The following is a 25,361-nucleotide window of genomic DNA, read 5'->3' as shown; positions in this document are numbered from 1 at the left end:
CATCTGCATCCACTTTCTTGCACTACTATTAACAGACTCCTGTTCCAGTTGCTGAAAAGAATATAAGGTATAAGAGACCTATAGAAGAGGACCTGTAAAATATGCGTAGGTGGGGAATGGGAGGTGAAATTTCTGTTATTCTTTTGGAAGCTGCCATACACATGACATTGCAAAGAACAATGACCATTTTCCCAAAAGAAGTTTTCAAATGCATGAAAGAGATTATGCAAATTATGAAGCATGCATAGTGTACCTATGTGCTCTGTCACTGTGTGGACCTCAAAAACTCCAGTTTCTGCTCTTCTACGTGGACAATACATGAAGGGTTGAAATAACTTGGAGAAAAGGAACTCAACTTTTATTAACATTCCCTTTGTCCTTTTGCAACTTGACTGTCTGGATTCTCAGTTAAGTATTCTCTCTTCTCAGGCACAGAACTGACAGGGGAAAACAGGAGACCAGGAAGAATGAAAGGGAAAGGGGAAGGAGCCCTGGGTCAGAGAGAAAAACCATCATGAAGACCAGAGTTTAATGGGACCACAGAGGTAATTTCATTCAACCAAAAATTTTAAATATGAGAATCCTGTGGTGAGAAAAGTCGTGTCGTTTACCCAGGGTCCTACCTGTTTTACGGTGAGTGAAATGACTCTTGACTCTTCATCCAAAGCTTTTACTACTTCATCTTTAGCACTGACATTCAAAGTTGAAAACTTATTTTTGCTAATTTTCTTCTCTATAATTTTTTTTTCAGAGACTTTCTGCCCACTGATACTGCATGCAATGGATATGCAGAATCAGACCACAGTGACTGAATTTATCCTGACTGCCTTCCCTATGATCCCAAAGCTTCAGATCTCCCTCTTTGTGGTCCTCCTGTTTACTTACATGCTAACTCTAACGGGAAATACTGTCATCATTTCCTTAATCTGGGCTGATAATCGCCTCCAAACCCCAATGTACTTCTTCCTCAGTAATTTGTCTTTTTTGGACATTTCATACACTACCTCAGTTACCCCAAAGCTGTTAGCTTGTCTCCTAGAGGACAAAAAGACCATAACTTTTGTGGGCTGCATCACTCAAACATACTTCTTTTTTTTCTTGGGGACAGTGGAGTTTATCCTTTTGGCGGTGATGTCCTTTGACCGCTATGTGGCCATCTGTAACCCCCTGCGCTATACTATCATCATGAACAGCAGGGTCTGCCTCCTGCTGGTTCTAGGCTGCTGGGTAGGAGCCTTCCTCTCGGTACTGTGCCCAACTATTGTGGTGTCCAGACTGCCTTATTGTTATAGAGAAATTAGTCATTTCTTCTGTGATATTGCCCCCCTGTTACAGGTGGCCTGCATAGACACTCATTTCATTGAGATGATAAACTTTCTCTTATCCTCCCTTGTCCTTCTGTCCTCCTTGGTATTCACCATTGTGTCCTACACCTACATCATCTCTACCATCCTGCGCATCCCCTCAGCCCAAGGCCGTCGGAAGGCCTTTTCCACCTGTGCTTCTCACATCACAGTTGTGTCCATTGCCTATGGGAGCAACATCTTCATGTATGTGAGACCCAGCCAGAGCCACTCACTAGAATTTGACAAGGTGACGGCCGTCCTCACCACAATGGTGACCCCTCTTCTGAACCCCTTCATTTATAGCCTGAGGAATGAAAAAGTAAAAGAAGTTTTGAGAGACACAATCCACAAAATTATGTCCTTATGGCACAAGAGAACTTGAACTTTATTGCACAGGACAGCTTGAAAGTTTGTGTGCTAATAATGACGATATTCAGCACTTGGACTCCAGGTGGAGGAAAGCATGCTTGAAGACAATAAAGTCAAAGATTTGTGGGAACACACGAAGAGGCTTCTTGCCACATCAGAAATAACGTATTACAGTCAACGTCCAGAGCAGGCAATTCAAGCATAGAGAAAATAATACATTTTAAACCCTATTATTGTACTGTCTCACACACAGATTATCATGAATTAATGAAAAATACTTAACTGAAGTCAGAAAACCTGATTTGTAAGCCTGGGTTTATTGCTGTTTTATCACATAACACTTACACTATCTGAACTCTCATTTTTCTCATTGGTACAGTAGGAAATACCTCACAGCCCCACCCCCCCCTTTTTCTTTAGTAGTCTTAATCTAGATGACCTAAGAAAGGGAACCACAGATAATTGGAAGTTAATGCTTTCTCTAGGTATTAGGATGATGCAAGATAGTTGACTTCATCCCTGACAGCTAAATACCATAGAAAATAATAGTAATAATAATAACAACAAAAACAAGGAAGAGCAGTAACCTATCCCAGTGTTTGTACAGTGTGCTTAAATTTGAGCTTATATGTTGATACACATGGAGTTTATAAGAATATAGATTTTAAATCACCCGAGTTCAAAATCCTAATTCCTGGAAGGAGGATCTGATTGGTGCAACTGACGAGAGATGTCCTCTCCTGATTCATTTCTTTGTAAGAGGAAAGATTGGCAAGGAGTTAAGTTGCCCTCTGTCCTTACCACCATGGAACCCGTGCTATGGGATGGGTACTCTGAACGACATGGTAAAAACAGGAACAACACCATAGGCATTCCTAAGAGCAAACAAATTATGGCTAGTGTGGTCATTAACCTTCTAGCTACATGGACGATGACTGAGACCCTAAACTGGCATGGAATCTCTCACCGACAAGCAGATAGAGAAAGTGCTACCTCAGGAATGGACTCAGAATACTATGGAAGAACCCAGTGTGTCATAAGGTATTGTAACGAACAAATGTTTCCAGATCGAAAGAACATAGAACAATGTCACCAGGGCTGAAGCAGTCATATAAGGATCTGGTCTGTACTCATTATCAGACGCTCCATAAGTTAAGATTTGGAAAGTTACCATATCAGTTCCTATTGCTGCCATAACAAATTTGGCAGCTGATAACGACTCAGTTTTATCATCTGACCTTTCTGGAGGTCACATGTCCAAAATCTTCCTACTCATCTGAGTTGTTGACAGAATTCCCTTCCTTGAAGATGTGGGCCCAAGGTCCTGCTATCTTGCTGCTATCAGCCAAGGGCCATTTCCAGTTTCTAGAAGGTACTTCAGCTCTTGGCTCATTGTCCCCCTTCCTTCACCTTCAAAGCCAACAATAGTGGGGCGAGTATCTCACAAGTTTCAAACCTCTCTTCTTTCCCTCTCTTTCCAACTTGGCTGACAACGTTCTCCACTTCTAAGGACTCACTTGATTGGATTAGGCCCACCCCAATATCCAGGATATTATCATGGACTCAAGGTCCTTTTCCTGAATTACATTTGCAAAGTCCCCTCTGCGAAGTCAAGTAACATATTCACAGATTCCGGGGGATTAGGACATGAATATCTTCAGGTGCCATTACTCTGCTTGTCAGCATTGGGTTGCTAGAGGTAATGATCCAAGAAAGAAAAAATAAAGAACAGAGCACAATAGGATTATTTTGAGCCAATACTCATTCCTAAACTCCAAGTTTCATCACTTAAAGCAGAAGAGTTTACAAATCCCGGAATGTGAAAGACTAGTGAAAAGCAGCAACATAGGAAATACATGTATGAACTAGCTACATGTGTTTTTATTTAAATCATTGTGAGGTAACAATGAATATAATTGTCGCTTTGTGCTGTTTTACTGTTTTCACGAGTGCCCACATCACTCAGAAACTCTGATCTGGTATCACGAACACAGAAAAGAAAACAAATAAGAGAATTTAAACACAATTTTGGTACCCAAAATTATACCTGGCCCCAGGTTAGGCCAGGCTTGAAACTGAAAATATAAAAAAGACTTCATAAACTCTGAAAAATAACATAAATATACTGTTTTGCCTTGATGTCGATTATTATTCTTATGATCAACATTGTTATAACACAAGATAATAGTATCTATCAGTTTCTACATTGACTCTAGTTAGTTACTTGTCCCAAATTTGGGGACACCTGGGTAGATGCTTACTTTTCCCTCACTCAACTAGGACTAGGTATTTAAACTACTCCTCTTCAGTATGGGGATAGAAGAGGGAACAGATCAAAATAACCTCCAGAAATGTCAAACAATATCCACTTGCTAGATAAACTATATCCCTCCAGCTGTGGACGCAGGGCAACCCAACCAGAGAACCCCTGTTGTATGTAATGAATTCTGTGATCCTTCTCTTTGCCAGCTAACCCTCACGTATTCCTTCCTCCTGACTCAGTCGTAATAAAGGTTTCGGTGACAACAACTGTGAACATACATCTCAATTACATCACAAGATTCTCAAAGGCTGCAGTGAAACATGTCAAATTATTTATTATCGGTGGTCAAGAGTTTAGCTAAACTACTCCGGGGTATTGCTGCCTTGGCCCCCATTTGGCCCAGCAGCCTGCTGTGACGTTGAACTGCTATTAGTCCCCTCATGCAAGCACATGCAGCTGCAGAGTCAAAACACATGTGACTTTCTGACATGACCACCCCAACAGCCCTTGTGCTCAACCATCTTCCCCGCCTCCCAGCCCCTTCCCTTTATGGGCCCCGTTAATAAGGCCCCAGTGTCACTGACCAAAACTCACTCTTTTGGTTGCAGCTGACTAATCTGGCCTTGGCCTGGGAACCCTCAAACCCTCTACCCATAGACTTTAATGAAAGGATGTGCCCCAGGGCCTGCTTCTCCATACTGTCCCCCTCCAAGGGTGCCCCCTCCCCCCAGTCATGGCATGGACCTCCTCCAGGACCCATGAGTAATAAACTCCATGGTAATTCCTGTTACAGTCTGTTGAACTGCAGCTCACCATCTGGTCTCCTCTGCTCTACTTAGGAAATGTTAACTTGGGGGCACCTGGGTGGCTCAGTTGTTAGGCATCTGCCTTTGGCTTAGGTCCCAGGATCTCAGGGTCCTGGGATTGAACCACTTGTCAGGCTTCCTGCTCAGCAGGAAGCGTGCTTCTCCCTCTCCCACTCCCCCTGCTTGTGTTTGCTCTCTCTCTGCCTCTCTCTGTCAAATAAATAAATAAATAGAATCTTAGAAAAAAAGAAATGTTAACTTGATAAATTAATAACAAGGTGGTACCACCACAAATGGCAATTTCCTTCATTCTTGAAATGTACTAAGAAGTGTTTGTGTGTGTGTGTGTGTGCATATGTATGGTACATTTCAGAAGTATGTATTTCTTTTTGTTTTTAAGATTTTATTTATTTATTTGACAGACAGAGATCACAAGTAGGCAGAGAGGCAGGCAGAGAGAGAGGGGGAAGCAGGCTCCCCACTGAGCAGAGAGCCCAATGTGGGGCTCGATCCCAGGACACTGAGAACATGACCTGAGCCAAAGGCAGAGGCTTAACCCACCCAGGCGCCCCTAAAATCTTTTATTAAAAAAAATCATTTATCGGGGTGCCTGGGTGGCTCAGTGGGTTAAAGCCTCTGCCTTCGGCTCAGGTCATGATCCCAGGGTCCTGGGATAGAGCCCCATATCAGGCTCTCTGCTCAGCAAGGAGCCTGCTTCCTCCTCTCTCTCTGCCTCCTTCTCTGGGATCTCTGTCTGTCAAATAAATAAATAAAATCTTAAAAAAAAAATCATTTATCATCTTGGACTGTAGGCGTGCCCCAAGGATATTGTTTACAGCTAACTAGGGATTCATTCATTAATATGCTTTCTTACTTTCAGCATTTGGAGAAAGTAAGCCCCCTTTTAAAAAAGATGATAATGTAGGTGTGCTTGGGTGGCTCAGTGGGTTAAGCCTCTGCCTTCAGCTCAGATCGTGCTCTCAAGGTCCTGGGATCGAGTTCCATGTCAGGCTTTCTGCTCATCAGGAAGCCTGCTTCTCCCTCTCTTTCTGCCTGCCTCTCTACCTACTTGTGATCTCTGTCTGTCAAATGAATAAATAAAATCTTAAAAAAAAAAAAGATGATAATGTTGAAAACGATAATGCATAAGCTCTTTCCAGTTATAAAAATTTTAGTAATTAATATATTTTCACTGTTAACCTTTTTGTTTTTGAAGAATTTATTTAAGAGAGAACTCGCAAGCGAGTGAGCAGGGGAGGGTAGGGGAGGAGTCCAGGAGGGAGAGTCAGGAGGAGGCAGTGGAGGGGAATAGGAAGAGGCAGGCTCCCTGCTGAGCAGGGAATCCAGGGCAGTCTGGATCTCCGGACCCTGGGATCATCATGACCTGAGCCGAAGGCAGACGCTTAACCAAATAGGCTACCCAGGTACCCACCAAAATTTTATTTAATAAAGAGTTTTTAAGGATCTCAGACAAAGTACATACCTCTGAAGTGTCACACACACACGTACACACACACAAACACTTCTTAGTACATTTCAAGAATGAAGGAAATTGCCATTTGTGGTGGTACCACCTTGTTATTAATTTATCAAGTTAACATTTCTTTTTTTCTAAGATTCTATTTATTTATTTATTTGACAGAGAGAGGCAGAGAGAGAGCAAACACAAGCAGGGGGAGTGGGAGAGGGAGAAGCACGCTTCCTGCTGAGCAGGAAGCCTGACAAGTGGTTCAATCCCAGGACCCTGAGATCCTGGGACCTAAGCCAAAGGCAGATGCCTAACAACTGAGCCACCCAGGTGCCCCCAAGTTAACATTTCCTAAGTAGAGCAGAGGAGACCAGATGGTGAGCTGCAGTTCAACAGACTGTAACAGGAATTACCATGGAGTTTATTACTCATGGGTCCTGGAGGAGGTCCATGCCATGACTGGGGGGAGGGGGCACCCTTGGAGGGGGACAGTATGGAGAAGCAGGCCCTGGGGCACATCCTTTCATTAAAGTCTATGGGTAGAGGGTTTGAGGGTTCCCAGGCCAAGGCCAGATTAGTCAGCTGCAACCAAAAGAGTGAGTTTTGGTCAGTGACACTGGGGCCTTATTAACGGGGCCCATAAAGGGAAGGGGCTGGGAGGCGGGGAAGATGGTTGAGCACAAGGGCTGTTGGGGTGGTCATGTCAGAAAGTCACATGTGTTTTGACTCTGCAGCTGCATGTGCTTGCATGAGGGGACTAATAGCAGTTCAACGTCACAGCAGGCTGCTGGGCCAAATGGGGGCCAAGGCAGCAATACCCCGGAGTAGTTTAGCTAAACTCTTGACCACCGATAATAAATAATTTGACATGTTTCACTGCAGCCTTTGAGAATCTTGTGATGTAATTGAGATGTATGTTCACAGTTGTTGTCACCGAAACCTTTATTACGACTGAGTCAGGAGGAAGGAATACGTGAGGGTTAGCTGGCAAAGAGAAGGATCACAGAATTCATTACATACAACAGGGGTTCTCTGGTTGGGTTGCCCTGCGTCCACAGCTGGAGGGATATAGTTTATCTAGCAAGTGGATATTGTTTGACATTTCTGGAGGTTATGTTGATCTGTTCCCTCTTCTATCCCCATACTGAAGAGGAGTAGTTTAAATACCTAGTCCTAGTTGAGTGAGGGAAAAGTAAGCATCTACCCAGGTGTCCCCAAATTTGGGACAAGTAACTAACTAGAGTCAATGTAGAAACTGATAGATACTATTATCTTGTGTTATAACAATGTTGATCATAAGAATAATAATCGACATCAAGGCAAAACAGTATATTTATGTTATTTTTCAGAGTTTATGAAGTCTTTTTTATATTTTCAGTTTCAAGCCTGGCCTAACCTGGGGCCAGGTATAATTTTGGGTACCAAAATTGTGTTTAAATTCTCTTATTTGTTTTCTTTTCTGTGTTCGTGATACCAGATCAGAGTTTCTGAGTGATGTGGGCACTCGTGAAAACAGTAAAACAGCACAAAGCGACAATTATATTCATTGTTACCTCACAATGATTTAAATAAAAACACATGTAGCTAGTTCATACATGTATTTCCTATGTTGCTGCTTTTCACTAGTCTTTCACATTCCGGGATTTGTAAACTCTTCTGCTTTAAGTGATGAAACTTGGAGTTTAGGAATGAGTATTGGCTCAAAATAATCCTATTGTGCTCTGTTCTTTATTTTTTCTTTCTTGGATCATTACCTCTAGCAACCCAATGCTGACAAGCAGAGTAATGGCACCTGAAGATATTCATGTCCTAATCCCCCGGAATCTGTGAATATGTTACTTGACTTCGCAGAGGGGACTTTGCAAATGTAATTCAGGAAAAGGACCTTGAGTCCATGATAATATCCTGGATATTGGGGTGGGCCTAATCCAATCAAGTGAGTCCTTAGAAGTGGAGAACGTTGTCAGCCAAGTTGGAAAGAGAGGGAAAGAAGAGAGGTTTGAAACTTGTGAGATACTCGCCCCACTATTGTTGGCTTTGAAGGTGAAGGAAGGGGGACAATGAGCCAAGAGCTGAAGTACCTTCTAGAAACTGGAAATGGCCCTTGGCTGATAGCAGCAAGATAGCAGGACCTTGGGCCCACATCTTCAAGGAAGGGAATTCTGTCAACAACTCAGATGAGTAGGAAGATTTTGGACATGTGACCTCCAGAAAGGTCAGATGATAAAACTGAGTCGTTATCAGCTGCCAAATTTGTTATGGCAGCAATAGGAACTGATATGGTAACTTTCCAAATCTTAACTTATGGAGCGTCTGATAATGAGTACAGACCAGATCCTTATATGACTGCTTCAGCCCTGGTGACATTGTTCTATGTTCTTTCGATCTGGAAACATTTGTTCGTTACAATACCTTATGACACACTGGGTTCTTCCATAGTATTCTGAGTCCATTCCTGAGGTAGCACTTTCTCTATCTGCTTGTCGGTGAGAGATTCCATGCCAGTTTAGGGTCTCAGTCATCGTCCATGTAGCTAGAAGGTTAATGACCACACTAGCCATAATTTGTTTGCTCTTAGGAATGCCTATGGTGTTGTTCCTGTTTTTACCATGTCGTTCAGAGTACCCATCCCATAGCACGGGTTCCATGGTGGTAAGGACAGAGGGCAACTTAACTCCTTGCCAATCTTTCCTCTTACAAAGAAATGAATCAGGAGAGGACATCTCTCGTCAGTTGCACCAATCAGATCCTCCTTCCAGGAATTAGGATTTTGAACTCGGGTGATTTAAAATCTATATTCTTATAAACTCCATGTGTATCAACATATAAGCTCAAATTTAAGCACACTGTACAAACACTGGGATAGGTTACTGCTCTTCCTTGTTTTTGTTGTTATTATTATTACTATTATTTTCTATGGTATTTAGCTGTCAGGGATGAAGTCAACTATCTTGCATCATCCTAATACCTAGAGAAAGCATTAACTTCCAATTATCTGTGGTTCCCTTTCTTAGGTCATCTAGATTAAGACTACTAAAGAAAAAGGGGGGGGTGGGGCTGTGAGGTATTTCCTACTGTACCAATGAGAAAAATGAGAGTTCAGATAGTGTAAGTGTTATGTGATAAAACAGCAATAAACCCAGGCTTACAAATCAGGTTTTCTGACTTCAGTTAAGTATTTTTCATTAATTCATGATAATCTGTGTGTGAGACAGTACAATAATAGGGTTCAAAACACATTATTTGCGTTGGTGGTATAGTGGTGTGCATAGCTGCCTTCCAAAACACATTATTTTCTCTATGCTTGAATGCCTGCTCTGGACGTTGACTGTAATACCTTGTTTCTGATGTGGCAAGAAGCCTCTTCATGTGTTCCCACAAATCTTTGACTTTATTGTCTTCAAGCATGCTTTCCTCCACCTGGAGTCCAAGTGCTGAATATCGTCATTATTAGCACACAAACTTTCAAGCTGTCCTGTGCAATAAAGTTCAAGTTCTCTTGTGCCATAAGGACATAATTTTGTGGATTGTGTCTCTCAAAACTTCTTTTACTTTTTCATTCCTCAGGCTATAAATGAAAGGGTTCAGAAGAGGGGTCACCATTGTGGTGAGGACGGCCGTCACCTTGTCAAATTCTAGTGAGTGGCTCTGGCTGGGTCTCACATACATGAAGATGTTGCTCCCATAGGCAATGGACACAACTGTGATGTGAGAAGCACAGGTGGAAAAGGCCTTCCGACGGCCTTGGGCTGAGGGGATGCGCAGGATGGTAGAGATGATGTAGGTGTAGGACACAATGGTGAATACCAAGGAGGACAGAAGGACAAGGGAGGATAAGAGAAAGTTTATCATCTCAATGAAATGAGTGTCTATGCAGGCCACCTGTAACAGGGGGGCAATATCACAGAAGAAATGACTAATTTCTCTATAACAATAAGGCAGTCTGGACACCACAATAGTTGGGCACAGTACCGAGAGGAAGGCTCCTACCCAGCAGCCTAGAACCAGCAGGAGGCAGACCCTGCTGTTCATGATGATAGTATAGCGCAGGGGGTTACAGATGGCCACATAGCGGTCAAAGGACATCACCGCCAAAAGGATAAACTCCACTGTCCCCAAGAAAAAAAAGAAGTATGTTTGAGTGATGCAGCCCACAAAAGTTATGGTCTTTTTGTCCTCTAGGAGACAAGCTAACAGCTTTGGGGTAACTGAGGTAGTGTATGAAATGTCCAAAAAAGACAAATTACTGAGGAAGAAGTACATTGGGGTTTGGAGGCGATTATCAGCCCAGATTAAGGAAATGATGACAGTATTTCCCGTTAGAGTTAGCATGTAAGTAAACAGGAGGACCACAAAGAGGGAGATCTGAAGCTTTGGGATCATAGGGAAGGCAGTCAGGATAAATTCAGTCACTGTGGTCTGATTCTGCATATCCATTGCATGCAGTATCAGTGGGCAGAAAGTCTCTGAAAAAAAAATTATAGAGAAGAAAATTAGCAAAAATAAGTTTTCAACTTTGAATGTCAGTGCTAAAGATGAAGTAGTAAAAGCTTTGGATGAAGAGTCAAGAGTCATTTCACTCACCGTAAAACAGGTAGGACCCTGGGTAAACGACACGACTTTTCTCACCACAGGATTCTCATATTTAAAATTTTTGGTTGAATGAAATTACCTCTGTGGTCCCATTAAACTCTGGTCTTCATGATGGTTTTTCTCTCTGACCCAGGGCTCCTTCCCCTTTCCCTTTCATTCTTCCTGGTCTCCTGTTTTCCCCTGTCAGTTCTGTGCCTGAGAAGAGAGAATACTTAACTGAGAATCCAGACAGTCAAGTTGCAAAAGGACAAAGGGAATGTTAATAAAAGTTGAGTTCCTTTTCTCCAAGTTATTTCAACCCTTCATGTATTGTCCACGTAGAAGAGCAGAAACTGGAGTTTTTGAGGTCCACACAGTGACAGAGCACATAGGTACACTATGCATGCTTCATAATTTGCATAATCTCTTTCATGCATTTGAAAACTTCTTTTGGGAAAATGGTCATTGTTCTTTGCAATGTCATGTGTATGGCAGCTTCCAAAAGAATAACAGAAATTTCACCTCCCATTCCCCACCTACGCATATTTTACAGGTCCTCTTCTATAGGTCTCTTATACCTTATATTCTTTTCAGCAACTGGAACAGGAGTCTGTTAATAGTAGTGCAAGAAAGTGGATGCAGATGGGCGGTGTTTGGAATGCTCCTCTCGGAATAGTGCTCAACTTTGGTGAACTTCTAGTGCATGCTTGTGTAACTCCGTTGAAGCTGGGGTCCTTGGGTGTTTTATTTTGTGGCTAATTCTTTAGTTTTATGTGCAAATGACCAATTCAAGAACCTGAGCTAGGCTCCCTCTAGGTTTGAAGCCACCGAGTTCCTCCTGAAAGGAAATCATTTTCCCCAGGCACTCTGTCTGGGAAAAGTAACTCCTAGCAGCCTTTTTTTGCCTTAAAGACTCCCTCCTTTCTTTTCCTGAATCAATTTCCATTTGAAAATTTTGCTGTGACTTTTCTGGTCCTTGTAGTTGCTCATTGTTTGTATTTCCCATCCATTTATTCCAAAAATCAATTGCTTTTAAATTATCAAAGGACCTCACAGAGGCTCATCTATTGAAATAGGGTCTTGTACTGTCGGTTGCCTTGCACCATAAATATTGTGATATTCACCCTCCCCCCACTGCTCCTGCACCCAGGTCATACACTTCCTGACTGATTACTACAGCACAGAAAGGCATAACCATATCAACCATATCTGGGTGGGCGCGTGTTAATGTTGCTGAGGTCTAATATAGACACAGAAGCGCGCATGGTCTGTGGACAAGTGGAAATGCTTTGAAATCCCCTTCATTTCCCCCTTCCCACCTTCCTCACTGCCCCCACTGGAGAGGAGCAGGTGTCAAGGCAGACAGAGGTGGAGTCTCCCGCAGCTGCCAATCATCCATCCCACTGTTGCTTCCATTTATCTCGACAATTGTTTCCCAACCTCCCCCAAAGTCCTCCATTTTCCTTCCTGGGTATTTCTTCTTTGATGACACTGAGAGGAGCTTGATTCCCCCCTGGTGTTGTAAGTTAGACAGGTTGGGATCTGCAATAGCTCGGTGCCATTTTTAAACAAGATTCTGGGATGGTAAGCTGGTGCAACCACTCTGGAAAATAGCATGGAGGTTCCTCAAGATGTTGAAAATAGAACTACCCTATGACCCAGCAGTTGCACTACTGGGTATTTACCCTAAAGATACAAACATAGTGATCCGAAGGGTCACGTGCACCCGAATTTTTATAGCAGCAACGTCTACAATAGCCAAACTATGGAAAGAACCTAGATGTCCATCAACAGATGTTGGATAAAGAAAATGTGGTATATATACACAATGGAATACTATGCAGCCATCAAAAGAAATGAAATCTTTCCATTTGCGACGATGTGGATGGAACTAGAGGGTATCATGCTTAGTGAAATAAGTCAATCGGAGAAAGACAACTACCATATGATCTCCCTGATATGAGGGAGAGGAGATGCAACATGGGTGGTTAAGGTGGTATGAGAAGAGTAAATGAAACAAGATGGGATTGGGAGGGAGACAAACCATAAGTGACTCTTAATCTCACAAAATGAGATTGATGGGGGTTGATGGGGGGGATTGGGAGAGGGGGTGGGGTTATGGACATTGGGGAGGGTATGTGCTATGGTGAGTGCTGTGAAGTGTGTAAACCTGGCGATTCACAGACCTGTACCCCTGGGGATAAAAATATATTATATGTTTATAAAAAAAAAAGATTCTGGGATGGTCGGACACAAATTTGGTTGCTGTTGGCCGTGGTTGTCATGGGGTCATATAGGAATGGAAAAAAGGCATCGAGAGCTTTCTGTTCTGCTGTATTTGGGTCAAATAAATGCTGAGAAGAGGGAAAGATGTAGCCTTGCTCTCCTAGCGGAGTTGCTGAACTTCATGATAGTGGAGAACAAGCTGGTTTTGTGTCGGTCTTCTCTAGATGACCTCTGTGCCCTCCTGAGCCCATCCTGTCTTGGGGGAAAGGTTCTGGATTATGACAATCTGCGTCTAAGCATTTAATTATAACCTTGCCATGTTAAGACTTTCATTTTGGGGGAGGATTGTTCTTCATTACCATTTGTGGGTCCTTAAAAAGTGGCATTCACTTGCACACTGGCACATTTCAAGATGCCAGATTTAGTCAGAAATGGGGACTGATGGAAGAGAACCTGTTTGGCCACTGTAGGTTTTGATCTTTCATGACACTCTTAAGCCTCGTGTCTTACGTGTTTTCTAAAATGAGGGTGATGACAGGGACAGACTGAATTCCTCAGCTAGAGCCTATGTCTACTAGAGTGATGTATGCGGACTTGGTGTTCAGTACATGTTTGTTAAGAACATCAGGATAGGGAAGGAGGAACAGAAAAGGACTGAGATGTGGTGGGGGGCTTGGGGATTAGAGAAATTTTGGGATCTTTGCTGCTGTCAGTAAAATGTGACAAAGCTCAATTGGAAGCTGAGTACATTAAAGACTTTCATTTACATACTTAGAGTAAAGCTATCATACTTGACAGCTGCCTTCACTATAGTTTTTGGGAAGAGCAGTAGTTATACTTTAATTCATAAAATATACATGTAAAGAAATTTAGTGAGACTCAGACTGCTTAACATATAAATATGGATAATTGCATAATAAAGTATACTTACCTCCTACTCTTTGTAGCACCCTTTGTGTTTTCTCTATTCGGGTATGTTAGGAAACTCAAGCTTTGCGGGTTTTTTTCCATACTGCATTCCCTCTGTTTTTCTGTCAGTTCTGTGATTGCTTCAGTGTTGAATTCTGTGTAAATCTCAGTCCGAGTCTGAGACTTTTCCCCGGGTGGTAACTAATCCCCCTTTCCAAACCACACCAAATGGTTATTCAGTGTTTGCTTATGGAGAACGTCCTTCTTCCTCTGAATGAAAAACTGTCCTTTTCCATAACGTCTGTGGCTTTTTCTCGGTTCCTTTTCGAATGCCCACAGCAAAAGTGAAGTCTGGACTTACACCAGGGAGAAGTCCAAGCATTACAGTATCTGTTCACGTTTCCTGTGAACCTCAGAACATTCCTCTAAGTTCCACGTCCCATGTATCCTGTTGCACGTAGTGGTAAGGAAGGGCGGAGCAGCGAGGTTTGGTGGTGAATGGAGGAGTCACCTGCAGCCAGATCTAGAGCAGGTCCCCTGACTTCTATTCTGGCAAAAGTGGCTGAATGCTGCCCAAATTTCAGCTGGGTTTTTTTTCCTTTCTTCGCTTCAGGAATTTAATTTTTGTGTACTCAGTGAATTTCAAGTTCTTCTGTGGATCCATCCGGACTGTCAGAAGAATTCATGTTTGCATGCACTGAAGCATCTCTCTAAACTGTCACCCTTCCTTGGGTCACACCTGCTCATTCATCAGGTGTCCCGTGACTTGATTTCACGTAGCACCACCTTCACTTACTCTCTGCAGGAATCGCCTGACTCTGCCTCTACGAAAGTGCTTGCATGGGGGTGAACTGCGGTGTTTAATGAGATGTGGTGCTCACCTACAGGGACTTGGGTTACAGTGGCACCTGGGACTATGGCATAAAAAAAGGTTAATGATTATTACTGCAGTCAGAACATCAGAGTGGCAGTAACTACTCACAGTTAGAAAGTTAGGGTCTCCTGGGACACACTCTTGGTTGTTTATTTTATTATTTAAAGAGAAACTTAGAGAGCTGCTTTAAAGCATCAGAAAAGTAGAAACTTGGAGAACCTAAAACATGTTTTTTTCTGAAATGATCGTCATGTATTGAAATAAGCTTTAAGCTGCTTTCCAAAGAGAGATCCTTTACATAGATTGGTATGCCTGTGTCCATATTTTAAATCCATTGTATTGATGTACAAGGTACACACGATGGACAATTTAAGTGTAGAGCTGGTTGAGTTTTGATACCTGTGTCCCTTCACGTAGCCGCCAGCACCGCTATGATGGTTTACAATATTTCCGTTTTCTTAGAAACTGTTGTGCTCCCTTGCAGGAAATGCTCTCCTCTCCCCTACCTCAGCCCCTGATAACCACTGATGTGTTTCCTGTCAGGGTAATTTGCATTTTCTTGCATTTTATATAAATGCAGTCCTACTTCATGTAGTCTTTTGTGTTTGTTTTCTTTCACTTAATCAGATACTTCAAAGTTAATGCACGTGTTTTGGGTATCCATGGTTTCTTCCTCTGTATTATGGAGGACTATGTATAATATAGATTCTGCAGAATTATCACAGCCTGTTTATTCATCAGACGGTGGAGCCTTGAGTTGTTTTCAGTACTGGTTAATGTGAATAAAGCCTCTATGAACCATTGAGGTCATGTTTTTATGTGGATATTTGTTTTCACTTCTGTTAGATACATTCTGAAAAGTGGGATGACTGTGTTTTATAGTAGGAATATTTTTAATTATAAGAACCCGTCAAGATGATCTCCAAAGTCATTGTATCATTTTCCGTTGTATTGGTAATAGAGTGACTCTCACACTTCCATATCCTTACTAATGCTGGGTGTTAGCAGTCTTCTAAATTCTAGCCAGTCTAGTGCATGTTGATGGAAATATCTGATGCATTATATTTTTTTTTTACTTTTTCAGTTTATGGGATGTATAATTGACAAATAAAATTGCATATATGTAAAGTGTTCATCATGAAGACTTGACATAAATCTATATTTTGGGAAATGATTATCACAATAAATTACCTGACACATTCTTCACCTCATATTGTTACTTTTTTTTTTTGGTAAGTGTGTTTAAACTAGCTACTATTTAGCAAATTTCAAGTACACAATACAGTATTATTAAGTGTGGTCACCACGCTGTATGTTAGACACCCAGTGTTTATTCATCTTATAATGGAAGGCTTTGTGCCCTTGGCTACCATCTCCACATTTTCCTCTATTCCACATGTGCGTGAAATCATAAGGTATTTGTCTGACATGTTTATAGCAGCATTATCTACAATAGTCAAATTATGAAACAACTCAAGTGTCCACTGACCGATGAATGGATAAAGAAGAGGTGGCGTAATGATGGGATATTATTCAGCCGTAAGAAAAGAATGAAATCTTGCCACGTTTTGCAACAACATGGTTGGAACTATAAAGTATAATACTAAACGAAATCAGTAAGAGAAAGACAAATGCCATATGACTTCACTCTTCTGTGGAATTTAAGAAACAAAACAAATGAACAGGGGCGCCTGGGTGGCTCAGTGGGTTAAAGCCTCTGCCTTCGCCTCAGGTCATGGTCTCAGTGTTCTGGGATCGAGCCCCACATCGGGCTCTCAGCTCAGCGGGAAGCCTGCTTCCATCCCCCCATCCCCATCTGCCTGCCTCTCTGCCTACTTGTGATCTCTGTCAAATAAATAAATAAAATATTTTTAAAAAGAAAAAAAGAAAAGAAACAAAACAGATGAACAGGGGGGATAGGGAAAGAGAGGTAAGTGAAGAAACAGACTCTTAACTGTAGAGAAGAGACCGTTCCCAGAGGGGAGGTGGGTGGGGGGAGGGGTGAAATATGTTTTGGGGATTCAGAAGCACGTTGTTGTGATGAGCACTGGGTGTTGTACGGAAGTGTGGTATCACTATATTGAATACCTGAAATTAATATTACTTTGTATGTTAACAAGTAGGAATTTAAATAAAACTTTTTTTAAAAGATTAAAAAAAAAAAAACTTAAAAAACTTGCTGTGCTGATACAGAGGTCCTAAATGGCATCTGAAACTCTAGAATAATTATTGGTGGAGAACACTTTCTATTGGTCAATGACTTTAAAAGGATGAAAAGTTTTTTAAGCATTAATTTTCTTTTAAATAGATAAAGCAAAATATCATGAAAATCCCCAAGGAAACCCTAGCAGGTCAATTTGGCACCGTCTAAAACTTTGTAATTGTGATTAGGTCGTTCAAAACCAACATTCTTTTGTAACAATATTATTAATTAACTTCCTTTGACCCATATCCCCAAGAGCTGTTTTCATCTAAATCTCTAAGGAAAATAAGCCCATGAAAAAGCACAGTTCATCCACTTATGAAAAAAAATTCATAGAAGAGAGGAAACTTTATAGAGAAAAAGAATAGGGTAACTTTTTAGAAAATATACAACTCACCTTTAATCTTGGCAATTCAGTGTATTCAAGACTATTTAGTAAAATCTCCGGTGGAAAATTTAGTATTCTAGTAACCGTAAAGAGGGACCACGATACCAAAAACTACACTAAGTTCCCCTCACTGGGCTGTCACTTGGCAAGGGTGGCGTAAGAAGGATTCTGCATCAGCCACATCTGAGTTAGTTGGTTTTATATCCAAAACAGCCCAGTTACTAAATAATTCGAATGATGGAGAATTAACCAAAGACTCAGAACTAGCCTTCTTGTAAGAGGGAAAATACCTGTGAATTGAGAATCAATGATTTTCCAGGATAATTTTTTTAAAAAGTCAGGGACGATCTACTCTTATCCAGCTGATTATTCCTGCAAGGTTTTCCAGGTTCTTAACACTTTACTACCACATTTTCTACTGCAAAACCAGACTCTACAATCATTTTGTGTGGAACTCATCGGGGTACCTAGATCATTAGGGTGTTTAAGGGCTACTATGGTGAAAAAAGTGTTTGGTTGGAAAGGCCAGAACATGAACGTGTATTTGGAATTTACAAAGACAGAATTTTCCGTTCAAGATGAGAGCTTTTCATTCAGCCAGTGCTAAAGCAAGGTAGAGATTTCCCACTCACTGAAGTCATCCAAGCCATGGCTGGATGGATATGTGATGAGGCTGGTAATCACAGGGACACACACTGGGGTTAGGTGGTTCAGTGACCTAGTCAATTTTATTTTATCTTTAAGAGATGTTTCTAGGAGCTAGACGTAGAAATAGAAATGGCAAGAGAACAATTTCAAAGTACAATATCTAGAGTAGATTCATGCACACACAATAATCACAGTTGGACCCTCTTGCTGTCTCCATGTACGAAACATGCTGGACGAATCTTGCATCATCTATACAATCGATAAAATGTAAGTATACCTTTTCACCTATGTTTTATTGACTAATATAGCACTTTTGTTAAATGTATCTTCTCGTGTGTAGTCTCTCTGATCTGTCATATTCTTAGTGGGGTCAGATGCAAATCTGGGGGATTCAGATTAAGGATGCACTAAGAATATTCCTCAAATTAAACTTTCCATAATTTGTTGTTATTTATTCAAGAAACAGATCACTCTAATTTTTCATCTCCTTTGAGTTTATTGCAATCCTTTCTGAACGAAGCCATATTTTTTAGCAAGATTCTGTTAGATATTGCCACACATATGATTTAATTTAAACTTCGCAGTAGCTCATCTTGAATGTTATATTCATCTAACACTTGAATCTGGAAGTGTGAATTATCATTTTGAACAGCCTCATGGAAATAATAAAACACACACACAAAACAGACTCTCAGTGCCTCAGACAGAAAGTTCACATGAGATTTCACTTGCTATTACGTTGGTATCAGTATTCATGATTAGCCACTTCTGTGCGATGATTTATAGAAACATTTGAGAGCTTGTATGAGTTTGAGCACATACACACATCCATAATATCATCACCACAATTAAGGAGACAGACACACGCCAGACCTCCCAGAGTTTCCTTCACACAATCACTTGTAAGGGTCATATACTGTCTGATTCCATCAATGGCCCCGTGAGAAGGTCAGCCGGTTGTTTGGTGTTGGTTAACTTAGATGATCAACATTTCCTTCCTGTATAGATAATGACTGAGTAAATATTCTTGCACATAAATCACACAAAACTCATCAAATTGTGCCTATTAAATATGGGCTGTTCTTCGCTGTTGTTTTTTAAGATTTTATTTTTAAGTAATCTCTACGTGCAAGATGGGGCTTAAACTCATGACCCCGAGATCAGCAGTCCCATGCTCCACCAAATGAGCCAACCAGGGACCCCATGTGATGTTCTTTGTGTATCAATTGTACCTCAAAAAAGCTGATATTAAAAAATGAGTGTGCAGCGTTCTAGTAATTGACATGGAAGGATGATTATTATTTAAAAAAAGAAAAAAGAAAAAGAAGAAAAGCCCGTTATAAAATAGTATGTCAGCCTCATTTATTTTAGATACATATGTAAGTAATTTAATTTTGAAATGGCATGGAAATACATTCACCAAAATATATAACAGGTTTGCTTACAGAATGTAATTTTCTTTTTTGCATTTGCATATTCAAATTCTTTCCACTGAAAAATGTGAGGTTTTTTGTGGGTTTTTTTTTGTAATGGGAAACACTTAAAAAATGAAATAGGAAGGCAAAATTTTTATCTTAGTAAAGGAGTATGAGGGGAGGTGGGCAAAAGGAAAAAGAGGGGAATAACCTCTAACTTATTTGTTAAGGAGGTGCTCAGTAAAATCTAGACAAAGAGAGCATGGGCGTTAGAGCATGGGTGCTTTTAACCTAAAATGAGGATACCGGTGCCAGAGAATATTTCTCAGATCCTGGGATAAAGAACAACTAGATGATCTTGATGTAGTTTTATTATTTCAACTAATCAAGTAAATAAAGTGAGCTACGTTATCTCTATTTTACCTCCTGTGTATAATCTGTACCTCTTTGATTTTATCACATTGTTTAGTGTCCCCTTAAATAATCAGCCAGAAATAAATCAGACAAAGACAAATATCGTACAATTTTACTTATGTGTGGAATCTAAAAAACAAAACAAATGAACAAAATAACAGGATTGTAAATACAGACAACAAGCTGGTGGTTGTCAGAGGGGAGGAGGTGGGAAAATGGGATTAAGAGGGCTAAACTTCTAGTCATAAAATATATAGGTCACAGAGATGAAAAGTATAGTATATGGAATATAATCAATAATATTGCAGTAACATATGGTGTCCCATGGTAGCTATACTTATCGTGATGAAACCAAGTAATGCATAGAATTATTGGATGAATATGTTGTACACCTGAAACATTATATGTTCATTATACTTCAATAAAAAAATAATCAGCCAGATATGTGATGTATAGCTTACATACTTCACAGAATTTGGAGAAGGTAGGTTGTGGACCCAGGGTGTAACCTAAATATAAGATACTCACTATGCCCTTTTGATGTGTCATCTAAAGTGATTAGCAGGAGCCATGAACCATTGTTCCTTTCAGATACTTCCGGTCTGTTTCCATAGATCTATATATGCAAGGAAAAGACTTTCAAAGTTGAGACTCTGGAGATCACCAAATATGGGAAAAAAGAAATCAACCTTTATCTCTTGTGGCGGGTCACCAATGTCAACTGCTCAAGTGAAAGAAAATTTGTTATAGAAAAGGCCAGAAAGTATTTAAAAGAATTTCCCTCTCAATGACTGTAAACTTCAAAAAAAATAGTTCTTGTTAAAGTGTGAGTCAGTACTTTATAGCACATTTTTAACCTGGAAAATGAAGCTGGGTGCACTGAAGAGAAGAGAAATTTCATTTAATGAGAATGAATAGAATTTTATCAGAGGAAGGAAGCTGAGAGGATTTTTTAAACCATTCTTCTCTCGTCGTTTTATGGAAAAAGTTGTGTCTAAATGGTATTTTCATTTTCCCAAGGATGCCCAATAATGATCTTCCAATCAACGGCTAAGCCCTTGACCCATCTCCCAATGGAAGACATGCTCCATAACACATTTTCTACAGATATTTATAAACGTACCTCCTAGGCTGATTTTCCTTTTCTTGTTTTTTAAGGGAGACCATGCCTACCGCGTGTAGCCACAGCCATGGGAAATCGGAGCACAGTGACTGAATTCACCCTGATCGCCTTTCCTGCTCTCCTAGAGCTTCGAATCTTCCTCTTTGTGGTTCTTTTGCCAACTTACACATTAACAGTCACAGGAAACATTATTATCATCTTCCTAACATGGACCAATAATCGTCTGCAAACCCCAATGTACATTTTCCTCAGTAATTTGTCCTGTTTAGATATTTTATACACCACGGTTGTCACTCCAAAGTTGCTAGCCTGCCTCCTAGGAGAGAAGAAGACCATACCTTTTGTTGGCTGCATCACTCAAACATATTTCTACTTCTTTCTGGGGACAGTGGAGTTTATCCTCCTGGCGGTGATGTCCTTTGACCGCTATGTGGCCATCTGTAAACCCTTGCGCTATACCATCATCATGAACAGCAGGGTCTGTCTCCTGCTGGTCCTGGGCTGCTGGGTGGGTGCCTTCCTGTCCGTGCTGGTACCAACCATTGTGGTGACAAGGCTACCTTACTGTAAAAAAGAAATTAATCATTTTTTCTGTGACATTGCCCCTCTTCTGCAGGTGGCCTGTGTAGATACGCACCTCATTGAGCAGATCAACTTTCTCCTATCTGCCCTTGTCATTCTGAGCTCTCTGACATTCACGACTGGGTCCTACACCTATATCATCTCTACCATCGTGCGCATCCCCTCAGCCCAAGGCCGTCGAAAAGCTTTTTCGACCTGCGCTTCTCACATCACGGTTGTGTCCATTGCCTATGGGAGCAACATCTTTGTGTACGTGAGACCCAATCAGAACTATTCCCTGGATTTTGACAAGGTAGCTGCTGTTCTCATTACAGTGGTGACTCCTCTTCTGAACCCTTTTATTTATAGCTTGAGAAATGAAAAGGTGAAAGAAATGTTGAGAGAGACAATGAACAGAGTCATGTCCTTGATACTTAGGAAAACTTGACATTAGTGTTCATTATATCACACAACATTTTTTATCTTCAGCACATTCATTCTGCATCAATATAGTGCCAGGTGGACATTTCAGAAACCTGAGACTGTGTCAACAGAATGAGCAATGGCCACAGCAAACTGAAGGACATTCTGCTTACATCTAGGGGAAAAAAAAAATCTAACCCACCAACCCTTGTATATTCATGGCTTTAAATCATGAAACATCACCTAAATAATATCCAGAGGTTTCCAAATCCAGTCTTGGCTCCATCAGTTTATTTTCCAGGTGACTTTGACCATGTCACAACTCATCTGAGCCTTGATGTTTCCATCTCTAAATGAAATAATAGATAATAGTGTATCACAACTCATAGCAAGACATGTGAAGTTAGAGCATTTTAATTTCTTGGGTTAGGCACTCTTGAAAATTTCAAGAGATTCAGTTTTCACCTTTTGTTCCATTTACCTAGATCAAGTAAATATGATGTGAGAAGTGAGGGGAAAGAGGTAAGTGAGACTCAGGATGCCATCAAGCTTCTGGCTATAAACCTGAGTGAGTGCTCTCTTCGGCAGGACATACACTAAAATTAAAACAATGCAAAGAAGATCACCTTTCCTGCACAAGGAAAATATGCAAATCTGTGAAGCATTCCATATCATTTGGTGGCAGATGATAACTAGACTTATCATGGGGACCATTTCATAATGTCTAAAAATATGAAATCACTAAGATGTATACCTGAAAATAACTTGTATGTCATTTACACTTCAATTTAAAAAAGAAGGTGTGGGACGCCTGGGTGGCTCAGTTGGTTAAGCAGCTGCCTTCGGCTCAGGTCATGATCCCAGCGTCCTGGGATCGAGTCCCACATCGGGCTCCTTGCTTGTCAGGGAACCTGCTTCTCCCTCTGCCTGCCATTCTGTCTGCCTGTGCTCGCTCTCTCTCTGACAAATAAATAAATAAAATCTTTAAAAAAAAAATAAAAAAATAAAAAAAAATAAAAAAGAAGGTGTGCCTAGGTGGCTCAGTGGGTTAAGCCTCTGCCTTCGGCTCAGGTCATGATCTCAGGGTCCTGGGATCGAGCCCCGCATTGGGCTTTCTGCTCAGTGGGGAGCCTGCTTCTCCCTCTCTCTGCCTGCCTCTCTGGCTACTTGTAATCTCTTTCTCTCTCTCTGTCAAATAAATAAATAAAATCTTTAAAAAAAAAAAAAAGAAGGAAAGAAAGAAAGAAAGAAAACCTGAGTGAAAAATGGAGATATTTGCTAAGAAAAGGAACATAAGAAGGGCAGGTCATGAGTGACTTTGGTAAAATGTTTAATACAATTTGGGGGGTGAAAGCCAAAATAGAGTAAGGAGAATAGCCTGCATATATAAAGAAACAGAATATAAATATAGTCAACACTTTCAAGAAGGTTAGCTGAGAAAATAAACAGTAAGGTAATATAAAGGTAACATGGGTTAGAAAATATTATTTTCTGACAGTAGATGTGTTTGCTTTTTAAAATATTGATTAGAGGAGTAAAGTCATGGCCTTAGGCTGAGGCAATCAGTGAATGACTGATATGATGAGTTACCAGAAACTGTCAAAGGTAAGGACATCAAGAACATGAGGAAAAGGATAGTTACTGGCAAAAGTTTGTGTTGCATGCTGACAAATAAGAATGGATGCAGAATGGAACTTATAGCAACCAGGTGAGAAATGTCACAGTCCTTTTTGATGGATGGCCCAAAGTGAACATGAAGAAGAGACTAAGCACCTAACTTCAGGTAGAAAAATGGCCAAAGAAAAAGTATAATTTTTAATAATGTGTGCAGAATACAGCAAATGAACCAGGTCCATCAGTAAGTAATATAATGTGTAATTATATTTCCAAGGAAATTACTCATTCTTCCATTTGCCAAGTATTGTATGGTGCCTATAATGTACCAATAAGCATAAGAGACAAAACTTCTGCCCCACTGGATATAAATTACAATAGGGGGAGACATACAGTAAGAAACTGATCCAGAAAAATTATAGAAAATTTACATGGTGACAAAAATTATGGAGAAAAATAAGGCAGGGAAGGGGAATAAAAGGTTTTGGGATAGAGTTTTGATTTTAAACAAGGTGGTTAAGAAAGCCTTTTCTGAGAAGATGACCTTCGAATAGATGGAAAGGATCTGAGAGTATGAGCCATGAGGGTATCTGGAAAAACAGGATGACATTATATTAGATCAAAGACCTTAAACCATGGTAAGAGAGAGAGAAGCAAGCCCTCGTGTTCTAGCAAGTGGCCACTGAGCATGGAGACCATCTGACAACCTCTGCGGCCAAGGACCAGTGTGGGCACCAAGATGGGAACTCCAGGGGCACCTGGGTGGCTCAGTGGGTTAAGCCTCTGCCTTTGGCTCAGGTCATGATCTCAGGGTTCTAGGATCGAGCCCCACATCAGGCTCTCTGCTCGGCAGGGATCCTGCTTCCTCCTCTCTCTCTGCCTGCCTGTCTGCCTACTTGTGATCTCTATCTGTCAAATGAATAAATAAATAAATAAATAAATAAATAAATAAATCTTTAAAAAAAAAAAAAAAAAAGAAAGATGGGAACTCCATTCATCAGCCCACTGCACTGGAACTAAAAACCAAAGCAGCAGAAAGGCTATACTAATCCCATATTGCCAAGAAACTGGTACCTTAAAGCAATAAATATTGACAATATGTAAGAAAATTTATTCTTCAGGAGCACCTGGGTGGCTCAGTCGGTCAAACATCTGCCTTCAGATCAGGTCATGATCCTGGAGTCTTGCAATCGAGCCCCACATTGGGCTCCCTGCTCAGCAGGGACTCTGCTTTTCTCTCTGCCTGCTGCTCCCCCTGCTCATGCCGTCTCTCTCTCTCTCTCTCTCTCTCAAATAAATAAAATCTTTAAAAAAAAAAAAGAAAGAAAATTTATTCTTCAGCACAACCATACCTGATTTACCCATAGTGTTGTTCTGATTTCTTTTTTTTTTTAAGATTTTTATTTATTTATTTGACAGAGAGAGATCACAAGTAGACAGAGAGGCAGGCAGAGAGAGAGAGAGAGAGGGAAGCAGGCTCCCTGCTGAGCAGAGAGCCCAATGCGGGCCTTGATCCCAGGACCCTGAGATCATGACCTGAGCCGAAGGCAGTGGCTTAACCCACTGAGCCACCCTGGTGCCCGTTGTTCTGATTTCTTTTGATGGATTCCCTTCATTACAAGTTTGAAGTTAAAGACTTTTTTTTAAGATTTTATGTATTTATTTGAGAGAGAGAGCCTGAAGAGAGGGAAGGGGGGGTGGTTAAAAATTTCAAGCACCGGGGCGCCTGGGTAGCTCAG

General features: G+C 40.9%; 3 protein-coding genes and 1 non-coding gene across 4 annotated transcripts; 3 read left to right on the top strand and 1 right to left on the bottom strand.

The window, feature by feature from the left end:
- Nucleotides 1-430: 430 nt before the first annotated feature.
- Nucleotides 431-1,728, top strand: LOC125079649 (olfactory receptor 6M1-like). The gene is made up of 2 exons (XM_047693454.1): nt 431-545; nt 752-1,728. Exon 2 carries the CDS (start codon nt 781-783, stop codon nt 1,726-1,728), a length of 948 nt encoding a protein of 315 aa, XP_047549410.1. The 5' UTR covers nt 431-545; nt 752-780.
- Nucleotides 1,729-9,741: 8,013 nt separating this feature from the next.
- On the bottom strand, nt 9,742-11,039 carry LOC125079951 (olfactory receptor 6M1-like). Its single transcript, XM_047693696.1, has 2 exons — nt 10,925-11,039; nt 9,742-10,718 (listed from the first exon to the last, which is right to left on the bottom strand). The coding sequence occupies exon 2, from the start codon at nt 10,687-10,689 to the stop codon at nt 9,742-9,744; it is 948 nt and encodes a 315-aa protein (XP_047549652.1). The 5' UTR covers nt 10,690-10,718; nt 10,925-11,039.
- A 10,052-nt stretch (nt 11,040-21,091) lies between these two features.
- On the top strand, nt 21,092-22,033 carry LOC125080092 (olfactory receptor 6M1). The gene has a single exon (XM_047693935.1). It carries the CDS (start codon nt 21,092-21,094, stop codon nt 22,031-22,033), a length of 942 nt encoding a protein of 313 aa, XP_047549891.1.
- A 549-nt stretch (nt 22,034-22,582) lies between these two features.
- LOC125080257 (U6 spliceosomal RNA) lies at nt 22,583-22,684 on the top strand. The gene has a single exon (XR_007121281.1). It is a non-coding gene; the product is annotated as a U6 spliceosomal RNA (small nuclear RNA).
- The last annotated feature ends 2,677 nt before the right edge of the window (nt 22,685-25,361 follow it).

This window comes from Lutra lutra, chromosome 10 (genome assembly GCF_902655055.1).
Source record: "Lutra lutra chromosome 10, mLutLut1.2, whole genome shotgun sequence".
In the NCBI taxonomy this organism is placed as follows: domain Eukaryota; kingdom Metazoa; phylum Chordata; class Mammalia; order Carnivora; family Mustelidae; genus Lutra; species Lutra lutra.
Note: the sequence above shows the minus strand (reverse complement) of the source record. Positions and strands in the feature narration are given on the sequence as shown.